General features: G+C 36.3%; 1 protein-coding gene across 24 annotated transcripts in view; it reads right to left on the reverse strand.

Annotated features, from left to right (window-relative positions):
* Positions 1–21,136, reverse strand: part of LOC142985076 (uncharacterized) — a 56,068-nt gene that overhangs the window by 28,806 nt on the left and 6,126 nt on the right. For 2 of the 24 annotated variants that reach the window (XM_076133026.1, XM_076133023.1), the window contains exon 5: positions 4,182–4,299. The exons of 14 other annotated variants lie outside the window; for them this stretch is intronic. In XM_076133026.1, coding sequence (XP_075989141.1) covers positions 4,182–4,299 — 118 coding nt within the window. 8 more of the 24 variants (XM_076133022.1, XM_076133025.1, XM_076133015.1 and 5 more) reach the window with 8 other exon arrangements.

Here is a 21,136-nt window from a genome sequence, read left to right on the forward strand (position 1 = left end):
TGGTTCTTAACGTCCTTTATTTTTATTTTTTTAAACACCTACTTCTTTCAATCTCTGCATCACCCTAAGGTAGACTGGTAGATAATGCCTTTGGCATTAAGTCCGCCTATATACACATGTATATGAAGTTTAAAATAAAATAAAATAAATAAAGTAGAAAGACTTAAATTCAGTCATTTTGTAGGTTTGAAATCAGAAAAGCAAGCCAGATACGAATTAACTTATACCTGTTACACAAGCTACACGGAAATATAAACGACTAGCTGACCCGCGCAACTTCGCTTGCGGCACATAAGAGAGAATGGTTCAAAATTTTCCCCGTTTTTGTAACATTTTTTATTGCTTCTCTGCTCCTATTGGTCGTAGCGTGATGATATATAGCCTATAACCTTCCTCGATAAATGGGCTTTCTAACAGTAAAAGATTTTTTCAAATCGGACCCGTAGTTCCTGAGATTAGCGCGTTCAAACAAACAAACAAACTCTTCAGCTTTATAATATTAGTATAGATTAGGAAACAAATAGCTGAAACATAGCCCTGTTTCTTAATTAAAAAATTCTTTTGAAATTACACGATTAGCATTAAAAATCAACCATTTCATTTTTTGCCTAAGACCAGCTTACTCCTGACACAAGTATTCGATCATATCGGATGACAATCGTGCGTCTCTTAAATTCGAAATTAAGCATGACTAGACCAAACACGATCAAACTTATCACCTATTCTAAAGGCTACATAAAATGAATATACGTGTGTAAAAAGGCTGTACATAGCCTGAAGACATCATTAGAATAGACTTAAAACTAAATGTCAGACATTTTTGGTTTGAGATCAGAAAATACTTAACTTGTAATATATTACACTAGCTGACCCGCGCAACTTTGCTTGCGTCACATAAGAGAGAATGGAACATAATTTTCCCCGTTTTTGTAACATTTTTCGTTGTTACTCCGCTCCTAATGACCGTAGCGTGATGTTACATAGCCTAAAGCCTTCCTCGATAAATTGTCTATCTAACACTGATTTTTTTTTTTTAATCGGACCAGTAGTTCCTGAGATTAGCGCGTTCAAACAGCTTCAGCTTTATAATATTAGTATAGATAGACTACACCCCCACCCCATCCTAGAATTTTGAATTCAGACCACTGAGAGCTCTATCATAAACTTCAAGTATAAGAAATTTGATACGCAGTCATGTATTTTATACACTCTCATTTATAAATTTACATCGTTATTCCAATGTATTAGAAAACCCATTGCCATATACTAGGCTCATACTTCTTCGCTGATTTTAACATCACATTTTCCACATCTCGCCCCTTAAGTTATTAATTTTCTTTAATAAGACATATAATTTAAATACTAGACACCAAAAGCAAGCTCTGTAGAATAGAGAATCTTTGAGACTCCCATTTATTTATACCCTTGATATTACTCACCGCAGAAAGTTAAGAGCTCAGAACTACAGGCTTCGTAAAATGTTATCAAAACGTTAATTTGCTTTCAATATTCGAAGAGTAGAATAGTATTTAATATCTAGCATTATTATCTTTAGGTCAACTTAACTTTTATTTGAGTCTCTATAGTACAATAACTTAGTAAATACTCCGGTCAATTTAGACATTTGACCCACGACAAATTCAGGGGAAGCTGAAAATTCTTAAAATTGTTTAAATTATAATTATAATCATTGTCCTAAAAGTCCCAACCGATCCCATGTAAGGAAAAAATTTTAGCGGGGTAATAAGGTCCAAAAAATGAGTTTTTCGCGATTTTCTTGAAAACGGTAAGTTTTATCGCAAAATTACCCCAGACATAATTTGTAGATCAGGGAATTTCCTATAAAAAAGGTATCAATAATTTTTTCCCTAAAAGCCACCGCTTCTGAGATATAACGATGCATAACCTCTGGAAAAGGATTATGTATTGAGAACCAATCCAAAAGTTTTCGTAAGTTTTTAGCATCTTTTTTTACTCGTGAATCACTTGCATCAACATGCTGCTCGGTCGTATCCATCCTAACATTAGCCAGATCTTCTAATTTTTCACAAACTGTATTCATTGCATGCATACTATAAACCCATTTACTTATGACACTCTGTTTTGTGCTTCTTCCTCGAGCAATACCTCCATCTGTCTTCATAGCTTTCATCATAGACTGCTCAATTACCATGTCCGTTGAAGTGCCACAGCTTAATTTGTCTGAACGTCTCACAGTGAAGAATCCTTCTGAATTTTTTTTATAGACTTCAGGATCTATGAAATTATCTAATTGTAGCATATCCTGCAAGTATAGGTGTGCAGACTTAGCATACGGAAAATGTCCAGACGCGTGAAAGTAAGGAAGCATTTCTTTGACGCAGTTTAAATGAGCTTTCCAATCCCCCATACGTTCAGCTCTTAAAAACTCTTTAAGAATTGAAACCATATAAAAATATTGAATCCAAAGTTTCGCTGTTGGTCCTCGTTCCTCATAATCCTTAAGTTTTTGATTCAGTTTATTAAGTAAAGCTCCAGATATTTCATCATTTTCAATATCATTGTATGAAAAAAATTTATCTACTATATTTTCGATATTAATTATTAAATCAGCATCCATGATGTCATCGATTTCAACTTCTTTTAATATTATAATTGCTAAAGCAAGTTGAAGTAGTGTATGAGTGTATTATGACGCTCGCAATTTTTTGCATCGTTATATCTCAGAAGCGGTGGCTTTTAGGGAAAAAATTATTGATACCTTTTTTATAGGAAATTCCCTGATCTACAAATTATGTCTGGGGTAATTTTGCGATAAAACTTACCGTTTTCAAGAAAATCGCGAAAAACTTATTTTTTGGACCTTATTACCCCGCTAAAATTTTTTCCTTACATGGGATCGGTTGGGACTTTTAAGACAATGTTTATAATTATAATTTAAACAATTTTAAGAATTTTCAGCTTCCCCTGAATTTGTCGTGGGTTTACTGATTTTTTGGTCTAATTTGACCGGACTAAAAGAGTCCTTGTGTGAAAGATTCACGGGTGACGGTGGTACATGAAATTCAGAATTAACGAAAACAGTGACCCGCAAACTAGTTCAGCTGATAGTAGCCAGTTTAATATTAATATCTGTATATACTTTTCATGCTTAACCTCTACTAAAGTGTCAGGCTATTTCTTTACTTGGATAAAATAGTTATGTAAATCTGCATTGATCGAAGAAATTTTAAAAGTTCCCTTTAGAAACCTAATTCACACAATACTTTTCTGCAGCATGCGTAGCTAACATATGAGACATACAAGCCACCACATTATTAAACTGCTTAAAACAAAATTTGCACTGAAACGGCTTCACATTATGTACCGCCATATGTTTCATCAAATCGACTTTCTTTACAAACTGTTGCGAGCAGACGCGGCAGTTATTCTCCATTGCAAAAATACTATGAGAACGTCTATGTACCTTCAAGTCGTCTTGATTATCAAGTACCAAATCGCAAATATAACATTTGTGCTTCTTTTCCGTATGTTCTTTAGCTAAATGAGCATCTAATGCTTTTTGCGACAAGTAATAGTTTTGACATATAGTACACATGAATTCAACGTTTGGTAACCCGTGAGATTCCGTCATGTGGTTGTTTTTAGCTCCCCAGGTCACGAATCGTCTTCTGCAGTATCTGCAGGAGTAACTCCAGCAAGCTTTGGACAATTTCGCATGCTCCGTCTTTTCTTCCAATGTGGAGAATTCTTTTAGACATTTACGGCAATAGAACTTATCTGAGTGATTGTATTTCAAATGGAATTGCAAGGTCGTTTCCCGCGTGTAAGATTTGCCGCAAATATGACAAATGTACTGCTGTTTATGTGTAATCATATGCAGGGTTAGTTTCTGTAGATTAGGCAAGTGATGCTTGCAGAGAAAGCAATACCAATCGCCGTTTTCTAGTCTATAAGGCTCCATAGCTATTTCGGAATCAAGATTCAATTGTTTTGTGTCTTTATTTTTGTGCTCTACCCTCAAATGTGTGGCTACATCTTCGATATTTGAGAAAGGTTCTAAACATATTCTGCAGGCCAGATTAGTAACGTCTACTTTGAGGTAATCTTTTCTTTTGCCAATATGTAAGAATGCTGTGAGAAAAGAGATTTTTTGGTGTATATTGTCAATATGTCTCCTGTAATGTACTGGGTTCTCATACCCTTCGGCACAGTAGACGCAGACTAAAGCTTGAGTTTTGACCATGAAAGGGTATACCGTTGAGTATTGCAATACAATCTGCGCGTTCCTTTTCGCCAGTATATATGGCTCGTCCGAGTCTAGAAACAGAAGAAAAACACACCCTTGATACAATTCAATTATTCCTTGACGGAAAATAATTAAAAATGCCGTCTAACCAATTGATGGAGTATTAAAAGTATTTAGCAAAGGAAGTTTGTAAAGTTCGTACCAAGTAGTTTTCTTAGGTCTCTGCCTACCCTTATAGCGAGAAGGCGTGATTTTATATATGTAAAAGGAACCTGTGTAATTACTAGACAATAGTTTCCTCTCTGTTTTTCTTTTGTATAATAAAAGGTCAATCAAGTTGCCTGAAGGCTTTCCACATGTCTAACCGACTGTTCGTCTTCATAATTGACAACAGCTGTTACCGACTTTTAATACCTTGATAAGTCGTGCCCATGGAGGCTGAGCTCAAATACAACAAAGCGACTATTTTTCAATCAAATGTTGGCGTCATAGATAACTTAATCAAGGCCTAGTTTATTAACTGGTGAGTGCAATGGGATGGTAGCGCCTCTGAAGCGAGATTGAACATTAAGTATTGGATAAAATAATAAACATATAAGTTCCAAATATTTATTTATATCTTTCGTTAAGTTTTAACAATACTAGAATCAATATTTAAATCTAAATAATTAATCCTAAATGACTGAGTATGAAATAAAACCTTTGTATCTATAATACCTACAGTAGACAAATTATATCATGTATAGCTATTTACAGAAATGCGGATGTATACAGGCCAAGATATAAGTGGAAATAAAGACCTACCCCCGGGTTCTGAGTACAGTTATCGGTAGTTTATCTGTTAAATAGCTTCGCTAGCTCTTTAAATTTCAACGCTATTGAATAGATAAACTACCGCTAAATGTACCTCAGAAACCGGGGGTTATTGGGGCAAATTCTTTTGAATCTCAGTATATTGTGGTGGTGAGAATCTTTCACGGACTACGCCCAGTGGTTTAGTTCGTTGTGAAATGACGTGGGTGTTGAAAAATGAAGAATTCGATCTATATCTTACTACCACTATTCCACATTCTGCAACATATCTGGTACATCAATTTCAATCAGTAACATGTGGATGATGTACCTTCATATGAGACTTATAGCTTACTCGCTGATTGAACTTCTTATTGCAAGGTTTACATTCAAACCTTTTTATTTCACTATGAATCCACATATGTTGAGACAGGTTAGCTTTTCTGGGGAACGCTTTAAAACAAACAGAGCATTCATGAGCTCTTATGCCAGTATGTACTAACGAATGCTGATCTAAATACCTTTTAGAACCGAATTTCTGACCGCAAATTGCACATACGAATTTTATATCAGCGTGGGTTGTATTGAAGTGTGTCCTATACTGCCCTCTCGAATTAAAGCTCTGCTCGCATTCTGAACAAGGGTATGTCTTTTTCGACTTCCCATGGACCTTAATTAGGTGCTCTTCTTTCAAATACCAGTTCAAAAACCTCAAATTACACATGCCGCAAGCGTACAACCAGCATTTCGAAGAATTATTCACATGCTCCCGTTTCTCTTCTGGCGTTTTAAAAGTCTTTCTGCATTTCCTACAGATTCTACCTTCAGTGATATGACCAAATTTTAAATGCTGCTGCAAAGACGAATTCGTCGTGTAAGATTTGCCGCAAAAATCGCATGTGTAATTCTGAAAATGCGACGCCATATGTCTGCTCAACTGTCTTAAACACGGAAAATTATGATCGCAGATACCGCAAACGATTTTTTCGTTCACAAACTTGTACGGATGGACACCTAATTGGGCTTGGAAATTAATTTCTATGTCATGTTTTTCATTCAAATGGCGAGCACATACGTCAATTTTATCGAAAATGTCATTACAAGTTTTGCATTGTATTTCAGTCGTGTCTATTTTTAAGAAACCTTCATTATTGCAATGTGCGAATGCGTTTTTAGCTTTGAACGAGGCGTGTTCGTCTCTCATGTGTTTGCGGAAGACTGCGGGTTCGTGGAACTCCTCACAGCAGTACACACACATGACTATGGCGTCGGGCAGACGGAAGGGGTATACCGTGGCGTGGTTGATTAGAGCCTCGGCGTTCCGTCTCGCGATGGCAAGCGGAGGAGGGTTCGCGAGGTCTAGAACAGACAAATGCGTTTGGTCATTTTTTGACGATCTTTTATAGTAACTAGTGTCTGTTCTTGGTTAAAAGAAAATATAGTGCGAATTTGGCAGAAGAGGTTTCTTGGTAGAAGGGAGAAAGATTACTTCTCATAAATTATAATATGTTTTCTGATGATAATATAAGTCCTGCTGAGATTTTACGTCGATGTTCAGTAGTAAACTATTTATTGTGTTTTCTCATTTCACGAAAGGAAAGTGTGCTTTCTGTGTTGAAACAAGTTTTCTTAATAACGAGAAAATTATGTAAGGTCTTATCTTTTTCTTGGAAATATAGGTGTACGGTCGCCTACGTACGAGGGTACCGAGAACTTATAACTTACTAGCTGACCCGCGCAACTTCGCTTGCGTCACATAAGAGAGAACGGGTCAAGATTTTCCCCGTTTTTGTAACATTTTTTACTGGTACTCTGCTCCTATTGGTCGTAGCGTGATGATATATAGCCTATAACCTTCCTCGATATATGGGCTATCTAACACTGAAAGAATTTTTCAAATCGGACCAGTAGTTCCTGAGATTAGCGCGTTCAAACAAACAAACAAACTCTTCAGATTTATAATATTATAGTAGAATATTAGTATAGATGTCGAATAAACTATCTGTTCGATAAATACAGGAAATTATAAAAAAGTAAATATGTTAATATTTACTTTGATAAGCTATTTGACACTTATCTAGAAGTAAGAAAGGAAGAATAAAATAATCTTTTGAAGAAAATTTTAAAGTTTTGTAATAGGGTACGTATGTTTTTTGAGGGTAGTCAAAAAAATAAAAGATATAAATAAATATTAATGTTTTATTAAATACTATACTTAACTACAATATACTTTAAAACAATTAACGAAAATATCTATAACGTATGTTACATAAAAATATAGGAAATACATAACAATTGCTATCATTACTTATTTAGAGCGTAAATTCATAATTTTAACACCAAATCACTTTTAGCGATAACATAAAAATGGATGACGAAGATGTATGTATGTGAATGAAGCAAGGGAAGTTTGTAAGGATCGTACCGAGTGGCGTTCTCTGGCTTCTATCTACTCCTATAAAACTGCTATGTTTTATTTCAAAATACACTCCAAATAAGTAACGTTTTAAAACAATAATTTAAAGCGAACACACCAAAGCTGCCCACCTGCTGATAACTCAGCGGCATATAGGCGGCCTATGAACAAGTGCTCAGTTATGCCCGGTTTCTGAATACATTTAGCGGTAGTTTATCTATTCAATATCGTTTTGTTTATGTTAGGTGGGGAAAAATGTCTTTTCGCTTTATAGTATGAATGAGCTTGTAATAAAATCTTTTCCCTACACAAAAATGCTCGATATTTGCGTACCTTACGAGCTCACTGAAAGAAACTCAGAAAGTGGTGTACTCATTTGTGATTCTTGAAACCAAAGAGATTTTATTACAAGTTCATACATACTATAATGCGAAAAGACTTTTCCGCGACCTAATATGACTTTTAACTAAATGTACCTCAGAAACCGGGGGTTAGCCAAGAAGCCCGTTGACAAAAACTTACCAACATAGGTCAACTACTTTAGTGTGGATTGCGCTAAATATAAATCTTAAAAATAAGTTTAATACATATAAATCTATAAAATATAACAGCCTTCTTAACATCTAATACTAAATAATATTGCAAAATTATCAAAAGTTTCATTTATAATCGCGTTAATAAAAATTTCAAATTGCTTTTGTAGTAACTGGTGTGACTGACGACTTTCTTGTCCTGGCGGGCTATCCACGTAACTCAGTTGACAACTATTTGAAAGCCACTATGCCGTACATTGTTGTCTCCCTTATTACAGTGATACATGTTACGTCAAAGCAGCAATGTACTGAATAGTGATCATCAATTTGACGTACACTAGTTGTCAATGGAGATACGTGATAAGCCTGATCCTCTTGCCTAAGCCCCTTTTCTTTAAAGGCCCTTAGAGTACAAAATATATGAGTACCTTTTGGCATCTGTATAAAAAGGAAGGATAAGGCCCGGTTTTTCCACTTCAAAATACCTCAGATAGAATTTTGACAGTTGTTCTATACATTTGCTGTCACATTATTCAGCAGATAGGTTATCTGACACTTAGACATAAGCTGAGAAACTGGCAAAACCGATTTTTAAATGAAGATCTTGTGAAGATAAAAAAATAATGACGTCATAACTGAGAGCGGTAGCTGGCACCCTGGCCGAAACGTCAAGCGAACAAAATGTCACCGAACGAAATATTAACCCGCGAGTAATATTAGATACTTAACTTTCACCGCGAAAGTTTATTATTTCCACAATTATGCAACGAAAATACCTTAATTCCTATTTTATCCCAATTTCTCTTCGCAATTATAGTCTTACTATATTACGTTTCAAAAATCACACTGATCCGGGTGATAAGACCTCATATGAGTCTTCCAACTGACTTTCTGATTAAATTGTTTATTGCACGCCTTACATTCATACTGTTTCACCTCACTATGAATCCACATATGCTGTCTTAAAGTATACTTCCTAGGAAACGATTTAGAACAGATATCGCAGGAAAAGAGCCTCTCGTTTGAGTGCACAATCATATGGCGATCTAAAATGTATTTCGAGTCAAATTTTTTATCACAACTTGGGCATTCAAAGTGTTCCGTTGTGTGTACTATTTTAAAGTGGGCTCTGAAACGATTTGGCTTGTTGAATACCATTTTACATTCAGGGCAAGGATATACCTTTTCAGGGATGCCGTGGGCGGTTTCCATGTGATGTCTTTTCAACTTCCAATTACTGAATCGTTCACCGCAAACCGAACAAAGATGCTGTCTACATTTTTTTGACATTTCGAAGTGCTTATTCTGGTCTTCCGTTGAGGATAATTCTATTTTACACTTTCTACATCTGCGTTGCTTAGGAATGAAGGGGCAGGCGAATTGTAAATGTTTTTGTAACGACGCAGAAGCCGCGAAAGACCTGCCGCAGAGCTCACAAGTGCATTTGAAAAAATGTTCCTGAATGTGCCTGCTAAGATTTCGTATATTCGAACAGTTTGTACCGCAAACGGCGCACGCTAGTCTATCTTTAGCCATCAAGAACGGTAGAATACCTATACTGTATTCGAAATCTATTTTCTTATCGTGTTTTTCATTCAAATGTTTCGCAGCATTGTTAATTTCATCAAACTTTTCCGAGCAAATTCTGCAACGAATATCAGAGCAGTCTGCTTTTATGAAACCTTCGTGTAAATGGGCGTAAGCGACACGTATGTTAACGTCGTTATGGTTTTTGTCCATATGAGCTCGGAATAGAGGGCCTTCGTCAAAACCTTCGCAGCAGTACACGCATACCATGGCACTCTCAGGCAGTCTAAAGGGGTAAACAGTGGTATATTGTATAATTGTCTGCGCATTCCTTTTCGCGGCGAACATCGGATTTCGTTCTAGAACAAAAGAGAAATGTAAATCACTTTTTGTTCTTTAAACGTCACGTAAGATTATTTATTTTAACATAAATATTATTGGAAAATATATTGATTTGGGTTTAGGTAGTTGTTTGCAAAATTAGTCAAGAGGATACGTAAGCCCGTTTATTTCCTAATGGCGTTCAACATTTCATACGCAAAACGGAAGGTGCACGAAGACCATAATTTCACAATTAGCCCATGACTTCTACCGTTGGGCAAGGGTTTTCAACCAATATGAAAGAAAAGCTAAGCCTCAATGCTAACCAAATGCGGCTTCGTACTTTTGCATTCTAATCAAAACCGAAAAACTCAAGTATTGTAGGTTTGTTTCATCAGAAAGCCTTTAACTAAACGAAATGTATATATCCACGTCCTATAACCTAAAAATTACAAAGCTCCGGATGCCTTGACTTCATATGCGTTCTCCAACTGACTTTCTGATTGAACTGTTTATCACACATCTTACATTCATGTTTCTTCACATCACTATGTATCCACATATGTTGATTCAACGTAGACTTCCTTGGAAACGCTTTCGAACACACCGTACATATAAAAGTCCTTTCCCCAGTATGTATTACTATATGTTTTTTTAAACCGCGATCATTTTCAAACCGTTTTTCACAGTAAGAACATTCTATATAGTCGTTTGTGTGTACGATTTTGAAATGGGCACGTAGTTTGCCTCGTTGGGGAAAGATTAAAGGACATTCTGGGCAGGAGTACGTTCTAGCCGGTACATTATGCCCTTCGGTCATATGAGCTTGTTTAGCCGCCCATGTTACGAATCTCTCCCCACAAACATTGCAGACATGTTGACAACACCTTTTAGACGCTTCCATATGTTTCTGCCTTTCTTTCAAAGAATCAAATACACTTTTACACTTCCTACATTTTTTAACAGAAGGTCCTGTACCACAGTTGTACCTCAAATGGCATTGTAAAGACGTTTTCGTCGCGTAAGACTTGCCGCACGCATCACATGTATACTGAATATAATGCTTATGCATATGCTTACTCAACAGTGGTAAAGTAGAATGTTTTTCATTGCAAATCGCGCAAGAATACTTGTCTTTCTCTATCACAAACGGATGCATACCTAAATCGTGAGTAAGACTCATTTGTTTATTATGAAATTTGATTAAATGATCGGCCGCCTGTTGTATATTCAATAAATTTAAAGAACATAGTCTGCAAGTGAGTTCAGTACAATCAACTTTGATGAAACCTTCTGGGAGGTGGGCGAACGCGATGTGGACTTTAAAGTCTTGGTGTTCGAGACGCATATGAGATCTAAATAGGGAGGGGTCGTCGAAGCTTTCGCAGCAAAACACGCACACCATGGACGTGTCTGGCAGCTTGAAGGGGTAAGCAGTGGTATATTGTATGACGGTTCGCGCGTTCCGTCTCGCGGCGACGACCGTTTTTTCTAGAACAAAAAGAAACGTCCCATCACTGTCGTGTTAGTGTTCGTTTAAACCGACGCGGGGAGGGGAGAAGAGACGCAGAGCTTATATTTTTCATAGATTTCCGAAGGTCTAAATTTTGCTTTGGTTTTAAAATAGTTATACGTGTATAATAGTGTTACGATATGGTATAAAAATGAATACGAGGCAGTCTATTGATTTCTTCGTAAAAAAGAGTTTGTAACCAACGTTTTAACTAAATTCCAGTTCGGTGTAGATTAACAAATTATTCAATTCCTGTCAAAATTACCGTGATTAGGTTTTCGTCAGTTTCGCAGCTTATAGATAAGTGTCGTACAACCTATCAGACAGACGAATAAAAACAACTGCCAAAATACCAGATAAGCCAACTTCCAAAATGGTAAATCCGGTCGTAAATATAAAAGACATCAAAAACTTATTCCTAATAATAAACTGGAAGAACAATAGCCAACAATTCATACTAATACGGTCTCAAACAAGGCCTTTTCATTTTAATATTATTATTCTTTCCCTCATCAAAATCTACCAACTCCGGGTGATAAGACTTCATATGAGTTTTCCAACTAACTTTCTGGTTAAATTTCTTGCTGCAAAGCGTACATTCGAAACGTTTCTGTTCCCTATGAATCCACATATGTTGATTCAAATTCTTCTTTCTAGGAAAAGACTTATTGCAGACGGTACAAGGGAATAATTTCTCCATAGTATGAGTGACTCTGTGGTCCTCCAAAGTCCTTTTAGTTTCGAACTTCATGCCGCAACACGAACAAGTATAATTATCATCTGTATGAAATATTCTAAAATGAACTCTATATTTTTTTCTATCTATGAAAACTTCGCCGCATTCGGGACAGACGTAGCTTTTCTTCTTAACTTCATGTACTTCGGTCAGATGTTGTTGTTTAAGATGATAAGTCATGAACCGTTCACCGCAAATACAACATAGATGAGACCAGCAACGAGGTGACACGGCTAAATGTGCTCGCTTCTCTTCTAAAGAACTAAATGTAGATTTACACTTTCGACAAATTCTTTCGTTGTCTATATGAGAAAATCTTATATGGCTACGTAAAGTTGTATTAGTTGCGTAAGACTTGCCACACGCTTCGCAAGTGTACCTCCAGAAATGGCTCTGCGTATGTCTGCTTAGTTGCCTCAAGCACAAACATTTTGCGTTACAAATAGCGCACGAAAGGGTACTATTATCCAACTTGAAAGGCTGCAAACCGCACTCAACGTTCAAATTCAAAGGTTTCTTATGTTTCGTGACCAAATGTTGTGCGATTTCTTCTAAATTTTGACACTTTTCCGAGCATATCCTGCATTTGATATCGGTACAATCAACTTTAATGTAACCTTCTGAGCAATGGAGGAATGCCATGCGGGGATTGAAAGTCCTATGTTCTGTATTCATATGTACCCTGAACTCAGCCGGTTCAGTAAATGGGTCAGCACAGTAGACACACACCATATTATCCTCCGGCAGCTTGAAGGGGAATACGGTGGAATATTTCACGATAAACTCGGCGTTCCTTTTAGCGACGTTATTCAAGTCGTTCAGGTCTAAAACAGAAAGAAACGGCCCGTCATTCAATGTCTTCTGCTGCTGCTGACTTGCGATGATTGTTTAATGGTCCGGTGTATCGTGAAAATGTTAGGAAAAGAAGAGTTAAAAAGAAGATTTAGGTATCATTATAATGCAACGGGTCTTAAACTTTATTTGTTTACTCAACGTTTCGATCGAATTACATCGACCGTGGTCACGGGCTGACTGAGAAGATTAAGGTATCTATCTATATTTTGTTGACATTATATTTAATGTCGTTTTTTTCGTTTATATACATAGTTTTATAGCTATTTTATAAAGATTATATTTTTATTAGGATCAAGTTGAAAACGTAGGAGAACTTCCCAAGAAGAGTTGATGTTAGTCCAGTGGCTGGATGGAAAACAACAGCCAAATCTCTTGACGACATGTTTTTGCTAACGATAGCATGTGCCAACGCTACTCAACTTTGGATAAGGAAAAAAGACTCTAAGTAAGATGCGTATTTTTAGGAGACTAATTGGAAGCTTATATCTGTCGTAAGCTTAAAAACATAGAAACCTTTGGCAAAATGTCAAGCAACGCAAGCAAGTACGCCTGCCATAGTTCCCACGTAACAGATTTACTTACAGTGCGAAAGTTTTACGGGTACTTTGATAAAACTAAAAGAAAGATCTTTAAAAGTAAACATAAACTTTATTAAATAGTAAAACAAACATCTAGTTTATACAATATATAGTTAAAATGATATTAATACGTAATTTCGAAAAGAAAATATTTTAAGATCTTACTAAATATAGCTTTAATATGAATGAGAATGTTTTGGTTTAATGTTAGTTACTCAATTAGGCCAAAATTGCTGAACGGATTTTGTCAAAATTTAGTAGATAGATAGCTGATAACCTGATGCCGCGTCCGCACGCTTGCCAAACCTCAACAAGCGCCCACAAATTCAAACGTGTGGAGAGAGTGCTTGCCATGGTTTGTGAAGGTTTGCAAGCATTTGTAGCCGTTCCGATCGGGTGTCGGTTTTTTGACACAAATCAAAGGGAATTTGCCGCAAGCGCTTGCGACGCATCCACATGTTGGTGCGCGCTCAGTTTGGTTTGTGTACTGGAGGCGAGCAGACTTAATTCTCTTTCTATATTAAGCCAATCTTCCGACTCCGAGGGCATTTGAAATGATCGCATATTATAGAATATTGATCGTTAGTAGTTTTTTTTTCTTATCTTTTTAATAAAATTAACTTAAACCAAATGTTATGGCTGATATAACCTCAATATCCAACACGTCCGTTATGCTTGCCTCTTCAGAACTTACTAACTCACTCGCAAGCGTGTGGATAGCGATGTTTGATTCTCTAAATCAAGCCAAACGTTTGTAGAGGTTTGGAGTTTGCGGCAAGTGCCAAACGTGCGGACGCGGCATGAAATAACACATTGAATTATTATTTTTTCCCGAGAAATCTTTCATGCGGACAGAAGCCAGTTATAAATAAGAAATATCCTTTTCGAAATCACATATTTATCGTAACTTGAAATAAAGATGGGAAGACAAAATATCTTCTACGAATATGACGGATTTTCCCAGAAAAATATTTACATTAACAAATTAGCATAGAATTTATTAATACCTAACATTATTGCACATTATAGTCACTTTCAAATAATATAAAAAGTTAACTTAAGATTACTTCGAAAGATAGATAAACCTTTATCTGCAGATAGTTTTATTGAAAGTTATTCATAGTATGGATAGTGGTCAACCTAGTATCATAGTTGTTCAAGCTGCCCGAAGGCCTTTGACATGGCGTAGCGACTATTATCTTAATTGACAACAACCATGACCTGAAGTATGGAGACGCTCAGCTCGAATACCACTAAGCGTACATCTGCGTAATGTCCGTACTAGAAGTTGCTTAACCCACGAATCGTTTACCGATCGGTGATCGCAATAAGCTATGAGCGTCTCTTAAATTGTAAAGCGTTGTTCGGTAAAATAACAAGATTTTAATAAAAATACGTTATTAGTTATTATAATAGCAACATAGGATTCTTCCTCCCTTTCTTATAGTGAATGTATAAAGGAGACAGAACATTGCTTTAAAAGAAGAGAAGAGAAGAGTAGGCGCCGAATACATCTACACGATAGAAGAAAGCTTTAGTTTAAAATTTAATTATTTACGCAAATATAATTAACATTAATTGGCAGTATTTGTTCATTAATTTATTGCATCAAACACGTTGTAAATTATTTAGTAATTGAATTAATGGCCGTGAGTTTCTTGATAGCTTAACTCTAGATCCCTTTCCGAGCTAGTGGTAGATTCAGTAATAGTAACGACTATCATAAGTGTCAACATTTGACGTAATTAATGAATGATTTTGAAATGAATATTGTGCAAAAGTTGCCATTTTTATCACGCAAAAAGCCTCACTCTAGACTTCTTATAGAAACCCTATACACCTTCTTAAACAACACAATCAAGAGCTTTTAATTTTGTCATAAAATTCTATAATAATATTCAGAAAAACAATTATTAAAATGATTAAAGAGATCAGATATATGTTAAAAACAAGCAGCACTGCTCCTAAGACAATTTATTCATGAAAAATTGGCAGTAAATAGCATTTAGACCGAATTAGTAAGAACGCTTTTAAAACGTCAGGGAGAGGTGTTACTCTCTTAGGCTTTCTCTCAACGTTAAATCTTTTGACTGCCTCCGTGGCGCAGTGGTTTAGGTCGCGAAGCAGCTTTCATTACGTCAGGAAGTCGTGGGTTCGATTCCCACACGGAACAATTATTTGTGCGATCCACAAATAATGTTTCGGGTCTGGTTGTACTTTGTACCCGTTGTCCCCGCGCCCACAAAAGCAATTCTTAATGCGTTGTCTTTTAAAAAGAGAAAGTATAGTACAACATTGCGTATCTACCCGCCGAAGACAGCGTAAGAAGAAAGTAAGCCTAAGTATTGATTTTAACCCATCTGTAGAGATAAGCCTAATCTCTGAATCCGATTCAAGCAAGTGATTAAAAAAGCAGCCGTGACTTTAACATTACCTATTCAAAAATCAACTAGCTCCGGGTGATAAGACCTCATATGAGTCTTCCAACTCACACGCTGATTAAACTGTTTGTTACATGGAATACATTGAAACCTCTTATGTTCACTATGAATCCACATATGCTGGGACAGATTCTTCTTCCTCACAAAAGACTTCGAGCAGACCGTGCAATGGAACAACTTTTCTTTCGTGTGAATCACTTTGTGGCTTTCCAAACTACCTTTGTTGTCGAACTTGATGCCGCAGAAAGGACATACATAGTTCACGTCTGTATGTGATATGATGTAATGAGCTCTATACTGCCTCCATTCGTCAAACGATCTCTGGCATTCGGGACAAGTGTGACACTTTTTCGTATTACCCACACTATGTACTTCACTTTTGTGAGCGAATTTTAACTTTCGTGATACAAATCGCTCTCCACACAAGTTGCAAGCGAACGGCCAGCAGCGTCTTGTTGCTAAAACGTGTAACCGTCTAGCTTCGCTATTCGGGAAGGACTTTCTGCATTTAATACAGATTTTTTCCTGAGAATGTCCGAATAGAATATGCTTGTTTAAATTCTCTTTACTGATGTAAGACTTGCCACAAGTCTCGCACGTATATTTATGGTAATGTACGCTATTGTGTCTGCTTAGAGCTCTCAAAGACGGGAATTTTAGCGAGCAGACCGCGCAAACCCATCGTTCCTGTCCCAGTTTGAAGACCTGAACTCCTACTTCAGCATTCAGATTTAATTTTTTATCATGTTCAAAGTGTAAATGTTCTGCGACCGCGTTGACTGACTCTAGAGCAGCAGTACAAAGTCTACATTGAAGGTCTGTGCAGTCCACTTTGATGTATTCCTCGGCACTGACCGTGTGCGCGAACGCTGTGGCCACGTTGAAAGAGCTATGGTCCCTTCTCATATGGTCCCTGTATTTCTGCGGCTCTTCAAACGGCTCGCAGCAGTACACACACACCATGTCATTGGCGGGTATTCTGAACGGGTAGGCAGTCGAATACCTCAATACGATCTTAGCGTTTTGTCGCGCTTCGAACAACGGATCGATCTCTAGAACAAAAAGAAATTCTTCTTTGTGACATTTGGTTTGAATGCGCTGTTTAGTGTGGGTTGCTTCAATGCTCTTGTTTATTCACATACAATCTTTATACTAGGGTTAAATGACAGCAGCTGAAAGTATATAAAAAGAAAAGCGAAACGGCTATGAATCTTAAATATAATAACGAAGAATAATTGGCAATGGGCTACATCCCAAAATAAAGTTAAGACCAGTCTGCCTGCGACCACGGCGAGAGTCACCTGCGTCGATACGTAAGGCATTTCAAGGTAAAATGTTCGCGTTAATTCCCGTATCCTATATGAAACATGCAACGCGAAAGTTTAAAAGTTATGAAGGTAAGATAATAGGGTAGTTGCCTACCAGTCAAATCAGCTACTCTTTATGAAATGTCAAAATTACATTTTTGTATAAAAATACGACGAAGTGACGTCACTATGCTATATTTTCGTTGATATAAAATGAAAGATGAATCTGTAATAATGACAATTTCAACATTATTTACGAAAAAACCTACATAGTTTGAGCATTTTAAAGGAACCTTTTACGAGTACGAGTTGGTTTTGAAATATCCCTTTAAGGTTGAAATAAAATAGTCAAGATGTTTTCTTACATATGTTTTAATAACTGCTATACATAATCACAGTTTACATACCAGTTAACCGCGGGAGCTTATTAGACTATGGGATAACTTATAATTACTCTAGTAATGTACAAAAATTTGAAAAACACTTAACATTAACAAATATAAATTCATCTGGCTTATTGCGTTTTGAAATTATTTAATATTTAAGTAATCACACTAGGTTATTTCTCTCTTAATAGTATAGATACGTTACTATATTATTGCCTGTTTGTATAACAACTGAAATATCTAGCTGGTTCACTATTTACTTTTGCAAAATGTCATAAGATTTCATCACATATACTACTATGGCCCTAAATACAGAAGGCTACGCGAATCTCCGATATTTTACGATTAAAATTTTCTTACAAATACTACGAAATACCTAAAGATATTTACACCAAAATTTGGCAAACAACTGGTTAAGACTTTGATTTTATTTACAAAGAACACGATTAAATACGAATAGATTTACCCTCTTATTCATAAACACTCTATAAACCTATTTTAGTTAAAAAGCTACTATAATAATAAAATGTTTTCTCTTTTTCATTTCGCTAAGGAGTGAAAGAAACAAAACACTTTATGAGCCTTTCATAACTTCATATATTTTTATGAATAAGAGGGTTAATATTTACGAGTATTTTAAAGCTTAAGGTAAAATATTAACAGTTAACGAATTCAAATGTGGGACCAATCACGCACATACATTTTACGTAAGAATTTTTTTTCAGTGTAACTTTTAGGAGATTTGAAATGCTTAGTAAAAGTTGAAAATTTCTAAAAGAGTCCTACAATAAATTTTCTACAGAATTTTGATAGATTGTTCCCTACAATCCCTTTATAAATATGCTCCCTAAAACATCTGGAATAGTAAATTTCCTTAGCTGTTATAACAAGTGATAGTTATTTCTAATACACAAATTACTTGGAAAGGTGTCTTCGGCCGCATGCGTTTGAGGCAAAATAAAATTCCCCAGTCTTTAAACTCTCATGCCACATATTCAAAATTTTACTCTTTCGATCGAGTCAAATTCTTTAGGCATCTTCAAGTTATGCGTCTTGCATTCGACACCTTGATTTTCTTTCATTTTCGAGTAAAACTGGAGCAACAAGTACGTACAGAGCAATAGGGAGTACAAAAAAAGGTCCTAAAAGCCCTCCAATACATTCGCTTCAATTATTATGCTTAGCCATATGTCGTTTCAATCGATACACAGACAGAAACTTCAAACCGCAGTATTTACAAACCGCACAATCTTCAGAATGATGCAACTTAAAATGTTCATAATAAGCATTTTCATTCGTAAACTCCACATTACAATCAGCACAGCGATAAGTTCTCTTCGATTGGCCATGTGCTACTTCCATATGCCGTTTCCTTGTCTTCCAATCAAGGAACCGTTCCTGACATTTTGGACAACAATATGGCATACAAGACTTTTGAGTACGTCTGTGTCTTTCTTTCGCTTCCATTGTTGGGAATACCTTTTTACATCTCTTGCAAGATACTTCGTAATTTTGATGTTTAGATCTCACGTGGCGTAGTAATCCTGTTGTGGCCACATAACTGCTGCCACACACATGACAAACATAGCTTAAAAAATGTGTTATCGTGTGCCTATTTAAATGGAAAAGCGAAGGGAAGTTCTTCTCGCAGACAGCACAGTTATAAACGTCCTTCTGCAGCAAATAGGGCATCACGCCCATTTTTCCTTTGGGGTCAGTTTTTTTGCCGTGAACTGAGTCTATATGAGCCAAAACAGTGTCTAGGTTCTCGAAATTCTGTTTGCAGATGCGACAACGGAGATTCGTGAGGTCTGCTTTGATGAATTCGTTTTTTGGTAGATGGTGGAAGGCCACTTTTATGCTGAAGTAGTCGTGTTCAGCATCCATGTGTTGTCGGAACACTCCGGGGTCTTCGTACAACTCTTGGCAGTAGACGCACAGTATAGATTTATCGTTGACCCTAAAAGGGTATGCTGTGGTACAACTGATTATCGTCTCGGCATTCGCGCGCGTCGCATCGTAATTTTCGGCTAAAAAAGAAAAGATTTCTTTTGTAGACCATGTTGTTATAATCTTCTGGTTCTTGGCTTTCGCAGATATTGAAGCGAAATGTATTGTATTCTTAAAAAAAAATTAAGGTCGTAGCAGGCAGAACGTACACTAGAATCACCTCTTTATAATCAAAGATAATGTCAAACAGATTAAACTCAAAAATATCTAAAAAGAATTAATTATTTCATCGATAAAAAAAGTAGTTAAAAAAAAGAACTTCACAAGCTAGTATAGCTTGATGATGATTCAGAATATTTTTCAAATCTTACAACAATGTCTAATGCTGACGCTCTAAGCATTACCTACTTCCCCCCGGTTCCTGAGTTACGACTGAGGTAAGCGGTCATGTTTATATGAGCTTAAAAGCTATTGAATAGATAAGTACTACTGCTAAATGTGCCTAAGAAACCGGGCATTAGTCGAGTCTCGAGTTTTAACTCAAACGTGTTCGTTCGTTCGAGAAACCTCTCGAAACTAGGACTACAAACACAAACACTGCGATAGCCACTTTCTTGACTACTAAATACTCCTCAATGATTTTTACTCCTTCAAATTCAATTTCTTTATTTGTATAAACGTCGGTACCTTTTGTAGTACCCAGTTCATCCTTTAACCAAATATTTGAACACGTATGACCAATACGTCTCCCAAGGGCTAAATTCATTCATAATTTTTGTATTCACGTAAAAACGCATCATAATATCCCACTTGATAGAGTCAGTCACGTAAAAATAGGCACAAATAAATGGTGGTACTAGGTACAGTTTACCTAAAGCCCTTCTCCCATTACGATACGCCCGCGCGACTCTAGTCTCGGAGACTAGTCGCCACGAAGTATCTCACATACATTTGTATGGAGACTCTCACATTACGATACTGGTAGTCTCCATACAAATGTATGTGAGATACTTCGTGGCGACTAGTCTCCGAGACTAGAGTCGCGCGGGCGTATCGTAATGGGAGAAGGGCTTAAGACATAAGTAAACTAAGTAGATACTTAGCAGAAAAATGGTTTTTAGTAATATTACATTTCAGTCGTGTATGTAAACACGCAGTTTTTCATAAAAATAAATAGTGGTGTAATAGAAAAAGGTCATAAGTAGGTACAAAAAACTTAAATCGTTTGTGTCAAGTTGTCTACTGAGTTCGCGTAGACGTAGGTTCGAAAAAAAATGTGGTTAAGTAGAAAAAGGTTTTAAGTAGAATAGATTTTTATACAACTGGTATTAAAGTTATGACATATTTGTCCTAAAAACGTATAAAACGTTTAAAAATAATAAAAGATTTGCCTATTTTGTAAGAATCACCTAAAAATATTAAGTTTCAAAGTCGATAATAGTATATTTTCATAATAACGTAGTGAAAAATAGTCATAACGACGTAATTCCTAACACAGTTTTAGTGAAAAAATCCCGAAGAATATCAAATGTATATAAGAACCGTTTTTTGGG

This window comes from Anticarsia gemmatalis, chromosome 29 (assembly GCF_050436995.1).
Source record: "Anticarsia gemmatalis isolate Benzon Research Colony breed Stoneville strain chromosome 29, ilAntGemm2 primary, whole genome shotgun sequence".
In the NCBI taxonomy this organism is placed as follows: Eukaryota; Metazoa; Arthropoda; class Insecta; order Lepidoptera; family Erebidae; genus Anticarsia; species Anticarsia gemmatalis.